This window comes from Symphalangus syndactylus, chromosome 4, assembly GCF_028878055.3.
Source record: "Symphalangus syndactylus isolate Jambi chromosome 4, NHGRI_mSymSyn1-v2.1_pri, whole genome shotgun sequence".
NCBI classification, from domain to species: Eukaryota; Metazoa; Chordata; class Mammalia; order Primates; family Hylobatidae; genus Symphalangus; species Symphalangus syndactylus.
This window is the reverse complement of record NC_072426.2, coordinates 157,837,152-157,850,730: the sequence shown is the minus strand read 5'-3', so window position 1 is coordinate 157,850,730 and position 13,579 is coordinate 157,837,152. Positions and strand designations below refer to the sequence as shown.

General features: G+C 40.8%; 1 protein-coding gene across 32 annotated transcripts in view; it reads right to left on the bottom strand.

Moving 5' to 3' along the window:
• Window positions 1–13,569, bottom strand: part of PRIMPOL (primase and DNA directed polymerase) — a 46,037-nt gene extending 32,468 nt beyond the window's left edge. For 18 of the 32 annotated variants that reach the window (XM_063637702.1, XM_055276536.2, XM_063637703.1 and 15 more), the window contains exons 1-5: window positions 13,134–13,569; window positions 10,926–11,003; window positions 5,888–6,126; window positions 4,119–4,216; window positions 1,368–1,497 (exon numbers count right to left, since the gene is read on the bottom strand). In XM_063637702.1, the coding sequence (XP_063493772.1) occupies window positions 1,368–1,497; window positions 4,119–4,216; window positions 5,888–6,067 (408 nt within the window). In that variant the 5' untranslated portion in view covers window positions 6,068–6,126; window positions 10,926–11,003; window positions 13,134–13,569. The remainder of the gene's footprint in view (window positions 1–1,367; window positions 1,498–4,118; window positions 4,217–5,887; window positions 6,127–10,925; window positions 11,004–13,133) is intronic. The other 14 variants (XM_055276535.2, XM_063637708.1, XM_063637705.1 and 11 more) reach the window with 1 other exon arrangement.
• Between the last annotated feature and the right edge of the window lie 10 nt (window positions 13,570–13,579).

The window sequence follows — 13,579 nt, the reverse complement described above, 5'->3', positions numbered from 1 at the left end:
CCAGCCTGGCCAACATGGCAAAACCCTATCTCTACTAAAAATACAAAAATTAGCCAGGTATGGTGGTACACACTGGTAATCCCAGCTACTCGGGAGGCTGAGGCAGAAGAATTGCTTGAACCTGGGAGGCGGAGATTGCAATGAGCTGAGATCACACCACTGCACTCCAGCCTAGGCGACAGAGCGAGACTGTCTCAATAATAATAATAATAATAATAATAATAATAATAATAATAATTAAGGTTTAAAATTAAACAGAATTTACCAGCTGTAATGAAATAAGCATCTAAATTTATTTTTAGGGGTTCAATGGCTATTTGAAGAAAAACATAATTTGGGGTTTTTTTTGGGGAGAGGTGGGGGACTTTATATATATTTCTTCTGCTTCAAAGCCAAGATAAAGCTAACATTCTATATATTTTTTAAATAGCATTCACGTACATTTTCACAAAGATTTAAAATCAAGCATGTAGAGGTCCAACAGAGAATACTAACAGATATTCTTTATCAAAAAACATTTTAATTTGGATATATTTTAAAAGTTATAAAATGGGTAATCTATAACATTATTATTCAGTTAACATTTAAAAGAAAAATAGCTAGTCAATAAGTGTCAGCACCTACACTTAGGCTGAATAATAGTCAATACAATTTTAACACAACTTCCTGTGATACAATCTGAAAATTTTTTTTGAAATAATCCTAATAGAACTTAGCTGCACAAGTCCATGCTATTCCTTTTATTAGTAACTTCCTGGTTGACACAGCTAAATCAAAAATAAAGAACTACAATATTTTTTCTCTTAGTTAAAAATAGTGATAACTATATTTATAGACAAGATTTTACCATTACTAGCTGTAGGGCCTTGAATAGGAATTAGTTTCGTCTGGGCCTTAATTTCCTCATTTCGAAAGGGACAAGATAAGATGATTTCCAAAATTCCTGCAAGCTCGAAAATTCTAATACTATTTGTAGTCAGTGTTCTTGAGGTTCATCTCAGTACCCAATTTTTACAGTAAAAATTATTTTGCCTGGCTTTTACCAAAGTCAGCTATTTGTAATGGAAGTCAGAGAATTAATATATAATTTTAAAATATAGAAAATTTCCAAACTGATATCTTTTTCAAAGCATTTTTTTTACCAGACAGTAAAATTGCAAACTATACGAATACAAATTGAACTTTCCTTCCTTTTTCACAGTTTACTCATAGAAGTAATATTAAAAAATCCTAAAGTCAAAAGGAAGAGTAGCAAGAAAAAGAAGAGATACAGAACCTACATATTATGTAGGCTGAATTGACTGAATGAATAAGCCAATGAAGAGATGAATAGATAGAAATAAGAAAAACTTGAATTGTCCATTTACCTCAATGAGTAATGCAACCATCTTTTTCCCATCAGCTCCTGGGTTGGCAGGTTTGTTAAATTCCAAATCAAAATAAAGCTTGCACACAGCATTTTCAGGAATAACTTCATAGCAGTGTAAGAGATTTTTTCTAAATTGAATAATTCAAGATTGTTAAATTGATATCTTATACCTTGATTGATAGATTGAGACTGAGTCAGCTCTGTTGCCCAGGCTGGACTGCAGTGGTGTGATCTCAGTTCACTGCAACCTCCTCCTCCTGGGTTCAAACGATTCTCCTGCCTCAGCCTCCCGAGTAGCTGGGACTACAGGCATGCGCCAGCACGCCTGGTTAATTTTTGCATTTTTAGTAGAGACAGGGTTTACGCCATGTTGGCCAGGCTGATCTTGAACTCCTGGCTTCAAGTGATCCACCTGCCTCAGCCTCCCAAAGTGCTGGGATTACAGACCTGAGCCACCATGCCCAGCCTCTATCTTATACCTTTTAAATCAGGGCAGTCTATCTTACATTACAAGTACTGGGTTAACTATGCTTTCACTACATACAACTATGAAATAAGAACATGATAAAATGAACTGTTCACCATAGGTTTATGGCTCATCGTATCAAGGGTTTCCATCAAGCAAAATGCAACAGTTATATCCTGTAACATTATTTAACTGGAAAATACAGTCAATCTTACAGTGCTATTTATTCACAGATGAGTTTGATATTGTGTAATACCTCTATATTTGTTTTTAGTGTCACCACGAAACAAATTTTCTTTGAAAAAAAATGTTCTTTTCAGGATTCCATATTCTTGGGATTCCATTAATTTTCCATGAGAATTTTTAAATTCTGTATTTTCACTGGAAGATCATATTTTAAAAATTGGTTAAAAAATTCAGAATCACCTGACTTTGATAAGCTCTCAACGCTCACGTTTGCAGTTACATTCTTTCCGGCATTAAGAGGAATGACTTTGACATGGGTTAAATAGGGAGCGACGCTGACTTAATTTGCAAATGATAATTTGGGCTAAGTGATAATCAGATGGCATCCTCTACAAATGAAGGACTTGTAGTAATTGGAAGAGGGAAAAGTTATGTGAAAATTGTATCATCAGGTGGTATAGGTAGTGGAGGAACTCAACACACACATACACACACACACCCTGTAGCAGTCAGTTCCATATTCACATGGGAAGATGAGACTGAGTTTCAGCAAAACATCTGTCACGTTATCTTAATGATTTTCGTTCAACTCTAACTGGTTTTGCATGTATATAAACATAAATAAATCCAGTTTCATATTTGAAGCTACTTAGCAACATTTGAATAAAAGTATTCTAAGTCAATATAGGGCATGCTAACAATTTACTCTCCTTTTCCATACATTATGCAAGTCTGAGAAATACTTGAATACGGCTGGGTGCGGTGGCTCACGCAGGTAATCCCAGCACTTTGGGAGGCCGAGGCAGGCAGATCATCTGAGGTCAGGAGCTCGAGACCAGCCTGAACAATATAATGAAATCCCATCTCTACTAAAAATACAAAAACTAGCCAGGCATGGTCGCAGGCACCTGTAATCCCAGCTACTTGGGAGACTGCGACAGGAGAATCACTTGAACTCAGGGAGGTTGCAGTGAGCCGAGATTGCACGACTGCACTCCAGCCTGGGCAACAACAGCGAAACTCTGTCTCAAAAAAAATAAAAAAAAAATTAAAAAAAAAGAAATACTTGAATAGATCACTCAGTCAAAATAAAGCTAATAAGCCAGGTGCGGTGGCTCACACCTGTAATCCCAACACTTTGGGGGGCCAAGGTGGGTGGATTACCTGAGGTCAGGAGTTCGAGACCAGCCTGGTCAACATGGTGAAACCCCGTCTCTACCAAAAACATAAAAATGAGCCGGGCATGGTGGTGGGCGCCTGTAATCCCAGCAACTCAGGAGGCTGAGGCAGAAGAACCACTTGCACTCGGGAGGCAGAGGCTGCAGTGAGCCGAGACCGTGGCACTGCACTCCAGTCTGGGCAACAAGAGTAAAACTCCATCTCAAAAAAATTAAGAAATTAAAACTAAAACTAATAACAAATAATTTAAAATAGTAATAATAAAGTCAAGATAAAGCAGATATTACTAGGTAAGTAACATAAATATTCCTTTGTGATTAATAGTATAATTTGGCCAGGCGCGGTGGCTCACGCCTGTAATCCCAGCACTTTGGGAGGCCGAGGCGGGTGGATCCCGAGGTCAGGAGATCGAGACCATCCGGGCTAACAGTGAAACCCCGTCTCTACTAAAAATACAAAAAATTAGCCGGGCGAGGTGGTGGGCGCCTGTAGTCCCAGCTACTCGGGAGGCTGAGGCAGGAGAATGGCGTGAACCCCGGGAGGCGGAGCCTGCAGTGAGCTGAGATCGCGCCACTGCACTCAAGCCTGGGTGAAAGAGCGAGACTCTGTCTCAAAAAAAAAAAAAAAAAAAAAAAAAAAAAAGTATAATTTAATACCTGCTTGCAAAAGAGAAATTTCAAAACTCCCTTTGAGTACACACATATATTCGTGTATGTGCATGATTATTTTCTCCCAGCACCTGGTGAGATACTCAAGCATTGCTATGACAAGAAAACTCCAGAATTCAATTCTAAGAGCAACTAGTAGTGTGGTCACGAACTGTGGAAGCCAATTCAGCCTGAACTAATTTCACCAAAATTCCTATGCAAAGGAAATGGAACTCTAGCTTAATGTGTGGTTCTGCTGCATGCTACCTACCTGGATTTATAGTAAAACCAAAATTCAGCATAGGTTGTCACAAGGTAAATACGTTGTCCATCTCCCACTTTGCATTCCAAAGCAAATACATGAACATCCTATATAAAATCAAAAAATAATTCAGAAAAATTCACAAAATGCAAACCTAAACTCAACTGTAGCTATTGAATGTTCATAAAGAATTTTTCATTCGTTTTCAGAAACTGTAATTTGAACATTTGTATTATTAAAAACAAGACAAATAGTCACTAAGTTTATGCCATTCAAAATCTAATTATACCTATTTTTTAATCATTCATATAAAAGGTGAAAACAATTAGAATATGCAGACCAAAGAGAAAAAAGGAGAAACCACTCTTAAAAATATTACTTGTATGACTTCCTATGATAGTTTTATTTCTTAGTTTATGAAATTAAACTTATTTTTCAAAACTAATTATTATTATAAATGATTTGGGCTAAAATTAATTAGTAAATTCCCTAGTACATATAAAAATGTATGTAGGAGCCATTTTTTTTTTGAAACAGAGTCTTACTCTGTTGCCCAGGCTGGAGTGCAGTGGTGTGATCTCGAATCACTGCAACCTCTGTCTCCCGGGTTCAAGTGATTCTCCTGCCTCAGCCTCCCAAGTAGCTGAGATTACAGGTGCCCACTACCACATCCCACTAATTTTTTGTATTTTTAGTAGAGATGAGGTTTCACCATGCTGGCCAGGCTGGTCTCGAACTCCTGACCTCAAAGTGATTTGCCTGCCTCAGCCTCCTAAAGTGCTAGGATTACAGGCGTGAGCCACCGCACCCAGCTGGAACCATTTTTTTAAAGGTTAATTACTGTGGTAGTTGTTTAAATATAATTGCTCATGCCTCCTGCCATAAAGTTTCTTCTAATAGAGGAATACATCTGCAAATTCTTTTGTTTCCTCTTAGCTAAAGGTAGCTGGTGAGCCTATTTCTCTTTTCATGAGTGAAAAATCACAGGACTCAGTTGCTTAACCTTAACAAAAATCTTTTTGAAATAAACTTTATAGACTGGTGATTAGCAAGTCCAACAAGCATACCCCTATCTATATCTTTTTAAAATTCAAGTTCAAATGAATCTGTCAGTATTTTAATTTCTGCTGCTTGAATTAGGTTTACCCAAAATGACTAAGAAAGGTACTTCTTAAACCATTCTCATGAGATTTGAGTAAGCCTATCCTTACTAGAGAGAGGTCCTTCTAAAACTTCCAGCACTTGGAGCTTTTATACAGCAACAGTGATCAGACTCACAGCACATTTATGCTATCATATAAGCATCTTATCTTTTCTTTCATATTTCTTTATATTCCTCACAGTGCCCCAAAAAAAAAGAATATGCAATACACATCTGTTGCTTGATTTATTTTTATTTTTGAGCACCGTGTTCTTTGAAAGGCTAACACTTCTTTCTCCCACTTGCTAAATGTGTTGAAATAAATATGGTTCCCCTCCCTCTAAGCATAAAGCTTCATTTAAATATCATCACAATTTTTAAGAACTAATTGATACTAGATGTGTCATTCTTTTTCATTACTAATATAAATTAAATGGTTAATGATTCACAGGAATATTTTTCCTAAATCATGTGCCATTAAGATTGCCATTAAATTTTCTTGGTAGAATACATGGCCTGAAATGAAGACAAATGATAGATTTTTTTTTTTAGAGAATTGAAATATAATGAAGAAGAAGAAAAAAGAAGAAGAGGAAGTGGAAGAGGAGGTAGAAGAAGAGGAGGAGGAGGAAATTACCTCTTTACAGCTTTTAACAAAATTAAAAGCTTGAGCTTGTCGATGAAATAGTCTCCAAATGGAGGGTGGTTCTTCTGGCTTGGACAATCTTGGTCTATACACTGAGGACAACGGTTTCCTCTCATAATGAGATGCTCGTTCTTCAATTTGCTTCAGTTTTGCTTCCCATTTTCTATTCATTGGTTCAGAAGTGTGGAGAGAATAAATCCTATCCCATGTAATATTTCTATCAATTACGACTAAAACAAACAACAAACAAAAAGGCCATTAATTTCTTTGTTTAGAATATATTTTGTTTGATAAAGTTTCAAAACTCACTTCCTGACACTTATTTTCTTGTTTATTCTTTGCATGAAGTTTTACCACAGAACGAGAGCAAGGCTGGTTATCAGAAATTCTTAGATCCAGGTTCTTCATCTAATGGTATTATGACCTTGGACAGGTTAATGAAGCTCCCTGAATCTTAGTTTAATCAACTGAAAAATGGGAATCAATATCATCTTGAGTACTTTATATACTTAGCTTGAAGATAAATGTGATAAGACATAAGCAAATGTTCTCTAAATTACAAAGCCTCATGTAAATACATGTGCTTTTTTGTATCATTATGGTTTTTACTATAACCATTTTATTGTATCACGTGCTATGACCTTGTCCACCCATTCTTGTGCTATTATTTCTCAGTGTAGAATTCATTTCTAGATACCAATGTACAGCTCTTAGTTCCCTTTTCCTGTTTCTGTCCATGTCTCCTCTCTCAACACAACTTTTAGTTGGGCTAGTTTTGGACGTCTGTAGTAATGGATGATTTTTCTTTCTATATAATACTTCCATGTCAACCATGCCTAGGTAAGGGGACCAGGCAATAATTTTCCAATTTGGGATTATAATTCATTTACAAAAGAAAAAGAATAGGTTTTTAGAAGAGTGGGAAAACTTTCACTCTAGATTAAAAACAGCCAAATCAGCCACAAACCCCTTGCCATTTTTCCCATCAAGAGATGGCACCTAAACTCACTCTCGTACTGACTCTCAGCTTGGCCATGTGACTTGTTTTGGGCCAACATCACATTTACAAAAGTGAAGCAAGCAGAGGTTTAATGAGTGCCTTTGCAGCAGACCTGGTTATCCTAGAGTCCCGCCCTGAGATTGCCATGCCATAACTCGAGCCTCATAGAGAATGAAAGCCCACATGGAAAAGAACCAAGGAATTGCAGCCAACAGCCAGCATAAGCAATCTGATATTGAGTTGGGCCATTCCGGACATCCAGCCATCGTCTGAATTCAACGCATTAGTAAGCCTGAGTCCCAGAGAGACCTACCAAACTACTCAGCCAACCCACAGAGCTATAAGAAAAAATAAATTTGGTTGTTTTGTCTTTTTTAAGCCAGTAAGTTTGGGGCTGGCTTTGACATAGAAACAGGTAATTAACAGAGTTCCTCTCTTCATTAATATCATCTCTGCCATAATTTACCTATGTGGAAAATAGATATATTGGGGCTTTTTTTAAGTGAAATAATATGTACTAAATCATTTAACAGTAAAGTCCTATTTCTTTGGTAACACATTTGTGCTTATTGAGTTGATAAACATTGTCTTGAATTTTAGCAGAAAACTTTGCAGCAACACAAACTCATTGGCAAATGAATGTTTCCTGGAAGGAAAACCAGAATCTCCCTAAAAGATTAAGAAAGGGGGCCAGGCGTGGTGGCTCCCGCCTGTATTCCCAGCACTTTGGGAGGCTGAGGCGGGTGGATCATGAGGTCAGGAGTTCAAGACCAGCCTGACCGAGATGGTGAAACCCCATCTCTACTAAAAATACGAAAATTAGCTAGGCATGGTGGTGGGCACCTATAATCCCAGCTACTCGGGAGGCTGAGGCAAGAGAACAGTTTGAACCAGGAGTGGAGGTGCCAGTGAGCTGAGATCACACCACTGCACTCCAGCCTGGGTGACAGGGCAAGACTCCATCCCAAAAAAAAAAAAAAAAAAAAAAGACTACGAGAGGGTAGACCGGGCGCCATGGCTCATGCCTGTAATCCCAGCACTTTGGGAGGCAGAGGAGGCGGATTACCTGAGGTCAGGAGTTTGAGACCAGCCTGACCAATGTGGTGAAACCCCGTCTCTACTAAAAATACAAAAATTAGGCGTCGTGGCGGGCACCTGTAGTCCCAAATACTTGGGAGGCTGAGATAGGAAAATTGCTTGAACCCAGGAGGCAGAGATTGCAGTGAGCTGAAATTATGACACTGCACTCTAGCCTCCTGAGTAGCTGGGACTACTCCATCTCAAAAGAAAAGAAAAAAAAAAAAAAGGGAGTAGAACATCATGACCTTGTTAGAAAAAAAACAAAGGCATATTATCCGCAGATTTCAAATTTGACATCAATCATAACAGACCTAAGAAAGATTATTCTCTCAGAGTTATACCTAATCCACATATAAATTATATACTAGGAAACAAATATAATTCTAAAGGTACTAACGTAAATTTCATAACAGGTATGCTTAGGGAAAATATCAATTCACTGGATGGAGGAGATGAAGCAATTTTTTTAAAAACTGCTTTGGCCAGGTGCAGTGGCTCACGCCTGTAATCCCAGCACTTTGGGAGGCCAAGGCAGGCGGATCACGAGGTCAGGAGATCGAGACCATCCTGGCTAACACAGTGAAACCCTGTCTCTACTAAAAATACAAAACAAATTAGCCAGGCGTGGTGGTGGGCGCCTGTAGTCCCAGCTACTCAGGAGGCTGAGGCAGGAGAATGGCGTGAACCTGGGAGGCGGAGCTTGCAGTGAGCCAAGATCGTGCCACTGCACTCTAGCCTGGGCGACAGAGCAAGACTCTGTCCCAAAAAAAAAAAAAAAAAAAAAAACTGCTTTAACTTGTCAATACAAAGTGATATGGCTCCTTATTGCTAGATTCTGAGTATTCAGTTACTTTGATCTGCTTCACATACAGCTAAAAATCTGCTACACTTAGATAAACCTGAGAAACTTTCTATCATGAAGTTTATTAACTTTTAACAAAGTCCATTGATTATTAGTGAAGAAAATAAATACAGAATGCAATCACATCTGAATCTAGCTAGTATCTAACCAATAACTGACTACAAATGACTATGTGGATATTCATACTTCGTGACACTGAAATTTTATCATGAAAAATTGTTTGATTTTGTAAAAATCTTGGTAGGACCATGGGAGTATGTCATACATGAATATCATGGAGTCACAATGAAAAAACAACTTAAGACTCACTGAACTGGGGAAACCATGAGCATCAACAGAAGAAGAAAGAGAAGTTCAGTATATATCATGCCCCCTTCATGTCTGCACAGCTTGAAAATTTTAACAGCTGGGGTGAGCATCAGAAGACAACTGGGGCTTGGTCTAGTCCAGCAGGAGGGTTGAATTACAAAAAGCAAAGGAAATGAACAGTAAGGCATTTGGCATTCTGGTTTGGGACTATCACATTCCTCATCCCTCCCCTCTGGGGGAATATGTCACCATATTAGAAATGCTTTTAATTCCCGGTGGTGAAAGAGCGTTGCCTTTCTTTTACATAATTGTGTATCAATGCTCCTTTCCATTCAGGGACTGTAACTATTTTTGGTAATAGTTTCCAAGTTCCAAAGGAAAATGTTTATTGTATTTTAAAAGATTGGGCTCTGCCCAGGCACAGTGGCTCACACCTGTAATCCCAGCACTTTGGGAGGGCCAGGCAGGCAGATCACAAGGTCAGGAGTTCGAGACCAGCCTGGCCAACATGGTGAAACCCCATCTCTACTAAAAAAAATAATAAAATAAAAGATTAGGCTCAAAGAGTTTCTATTATTTACTTCTTAACATTGCACAGAATGTTTGTTTAACCATGTTTGATTATTTAAGCATGGTCGATACCAATCTTTCAACTGAAGATGGTGGAGCTAGAAAAAAGGCTATGTTAGTCCTTTTTGAGTAACTACAGTGGGAGAAGAGGCAGTGGGGATGGAAGGGGACAGATGACTAAGTAGCCCCAGCTTCCCTGCGTTTATGCCCAGACTTGCCCAGCTATGACACTTGATGGCCTGGATCCCAGGAGCAGCTGAAGGAGGGGGCACATGCTTCATATTTACTGGTTTCTGGGGGGACCTGAAGCTGGCCTGGCTATGGTTCTTCCTAGCCTAGTTCTCTCAGTTTCTTTCTTTCTCTTTCTCTCCTTCCTTCCTTCCTTCCTCCCTTCCTTCCTTCCTTCCCTCCCTCCTTTCTTTCCTTTCTTCCTCCCTCCCTTTTTTCTTTTCTTTTCTTTTTTTCCCATCACTGGTCAATTCCTATTTCCCAACTCCAACTTCTCCCTCTGCCCTGAGATTAGATTCATCAGTATTTTGTGTTTTCTGCCAATATTGTAGTTCTACGATTTGGTAATATCCTGGTATTTGATAATATTCTCTTACTATAATCCCTTTTCTAGCCTCTTGGAATGCATTTTTACTATTTCTCCCACTGCTAAAGTATTTATTATAAAGTATGTGATCAAAAAGCATTTACAAAAATATTATTATATAAGTTCACTTTCTGGATGAGTAACACCTTAAGAAATTAAGTATAAGTGACTGGATTTTCTTTTTTTCTCCTACTTCAGTCACTTTGCCTTTCTATGCTTGAGCAGAAGTAACTAATATTTAAATTTCCCCAAATCCTCTTTAAGGAGTAAGAAAACACACAGCGACATATTGTGCTTTTTTTTTTTTTTTTCCAGTTCCTCCTTTCTATCCTCCCCACAGGATCTCCCATCCAAATAGCATAACTCTGCCAGACCAATCACCCTTAAAACCATTTTCATCACTTTTCACAGGGATAATGATTCACAGCAACATTCAACTCACACAGGTAAACTAACGTCATGAAGTCTAAACTCCCCTCCAGAATCTGGCCCTAAATCATTTACCTATTTCATTTCTTACACTTCCACCATCTTACCAAATGAATTGATAATGACCTCTCCTTTCTCCTGAGCCACTCCAGAAACCTCTCCCTACCCGGCACGTTTCTCTTACCTGGAATGCCCCACGTTGCCTTTCCCGAATTCTTCCCCTTCCGGGCCCAGATCACGTTCTGTCACCTCTGGGATACCTCTGTAAAGAGAAATTACTGGCTTCAGCCAGAAGACACTGCCTCCAGCCTACTGCTTTGCTATAATTAAAATGTGTGGCTGGGCGCGGTGGCTCATGCCTGTAATCCCAGCACTTTGGGAGGCTGAGGTGGGTGGATCACCTGAGGTTAGCCTGGCCAACATGGTGAAACCCCGTCTCTACTAGAAATACAAAAATTAGCTGGGCGTAGTGGTAGGCACCTGTAATCCCAGCTACTTGGGAGGCTGAGGCAGGAGAATCACATGAACCCAGGAGGCGGAGGTTGCAGCGAGCCGAGATTGCACCACTGCACTCCAGCCTGGGAAACAAGGGTAAAACTACGTCTCAAAAAAAAAAGTTCGTAGATTAAGTAAATTAGCATGATTTACAGGATACCAGAAAACTGCTGCTAATGCTTGCTCATTTTGGCAAGACAGTTTAGCACAGCAAGGGGTGTGGGCATCACAATGGGATACGGACTAGTTCAACCACACTATTCCCTTCTTTGCAAATTACTGCTCTGCAGAGCCACTGTTAGGGTTGGGAGTGGGTCCTATTTCTCAGTTTTATTGAGGCACAAAAAGGACTGTCAAACATTGGTGTTCACTCAATTCAGGAGGGATAAAGAAAGGCCTAAGTCTTATTTGTGGGATCTGAGTTTAACTCCTGTGACTCTCTTTTTAGCAAGAGCAAACTACTTAACCCCCTTTTTTTTTCTTTTTTTGAGACAGAGTCTTGCTCTGTTGCCCAGGTTAGAGTGCAGTGGCGCAATCTTGGCTCACTGCAACCTCTGCCTCCCGGGTTCAAGCGATTCTCCTACCTCAGCCTCCCAAGTAGCTGGGATTACAGGCGCCCACCACTGCATCCGGCTAATTTTTTTTTGTATTTTTAGTAAAGACAGGGTTTCACCATCTTGGCCAGGCTGGTCTCGAACTCCTGACCTCGTGATCCACCTGCCTCGGCCTCCCAAAGTCCTGGGATTACAGGCATGAGCCACCGCGCCCAGACTTAACCTCTTTAAACGCGGCCTTAACCTCTTTAAACCTTATCCTCTTTAAATTGGAATTCCTATCCCAAAGGATTGTTGAAAGGATGAAACAAACAAATGTATTATGAAAATGTAAACGCATGCAATAAACTCTCAGCAAGTGGTAACCATATAAAAAACTAAGTATATTTCTGTGCAGAATATAGTCCCTATAGTCGAATAGGCGCAAGTGTTAGAAACAGAATCTGCCATGGGGTCCGTGATCTGACTTCTGAATGTCAAGAACCTTTTGAAATCTGATGCAGAACGTCGTGCTCACATGTGTTGGTGAATTCTTCTGCGAAAACGATTCAGTTTGCTTCAGGGTCTAAAATGAGTTCATGACCCAAAATAGGAAGGGGATCAGTAGGGCAGTGTATAGCACACCCTTGACGTAACCATTAATAACTCTATCTTAGGAAAAGACCCCATTTTTATATTTCACAGGGCATTTGCCAACAAGGATACTATACTTTAATAAACAAATAAAAAAATAGTCCGCATCCAACCAGGTAAGGACACAAACAAGCACCCTCTTCCACTACCAGTTCTCACCACAGGACTCTGTGATTATAAAAGATGAGGCCTTAATTGACAGCTCCAAACAGCCGGCTTAATTGACACTGTCTTTGCAGATGGACCTCTCGGCCCAAACCAGGCTTCTTTTCCTCTTCTTCACTCCCTGTGGATTGGTTCGTTAATCTCTTTGTCCTATCTTTTTTCCTCATGATGTTAAATGCTACTTTGTTTGTTGTGGGATGCTTAACTTGTAACATTTATATGTGGATTAAGTACACTACTATGTACGGTTTGCAAGACTGACTGATAAGTGGAGCGGCTTGAGCCTGTGTGTCCAGGCTCTGACTACCCAGTGACCAGCAAGTGCTGAGAATTGCCTCCTTGGGAACTCCACGCAGCTCGTGGCTTTTGTGATTGAAAGAGCGTCCATAGAAGCCTGACATGGTGGAAAACACAGCATGCGTGGACCTGGTTATTTCTAGCCTGGCACCCTGGTGACAGGAGGTTAAGGCTTTTGATTTAGGGAGAGGGACCTGGGGGTAACCCAAAGAAAGGCCTCAGGTCATCGCAAAGGAGACAGAAATTACCGGGGGCGTCCCAGCCTGCTCCTCTTCTTCCCAGAGCTCAAACTGGACAGGAGGCCTGGCTTTGTCTCCCTTCTAGGTACCCGTTGGGCCTGGCGCGGTTTCCAAGTCTCCCTCAATTTACCTCCAGAATCCCGCGCTGGGAGCGGAAGCCCGCGAACTCTCAGGAAGACCTAGATTTCAAATCCGGGGCGGGGGCGCCAGGCCGGGCCTCGGGGCGGGACCAAAGCGTGAAGACTGGCGCGGGGCGCGAGGGCGGGACCGGGGCGCGGGGCGCGGGGGCGGGACCGGGGCGGGAGGACGGGCGCGGGGCGCGAGGGCGGGCGCGGGGCGGGACCGGGGCGTGAGGACGGGCGCGGGGCGCGGGGGCGGGGCGTGCTGCAGTGGGCGGGCGCCTCCCAGGGCCCAGCCTGGGGCTGGGTTCTCCGGCAGGCGGGAGCTAGGGGACG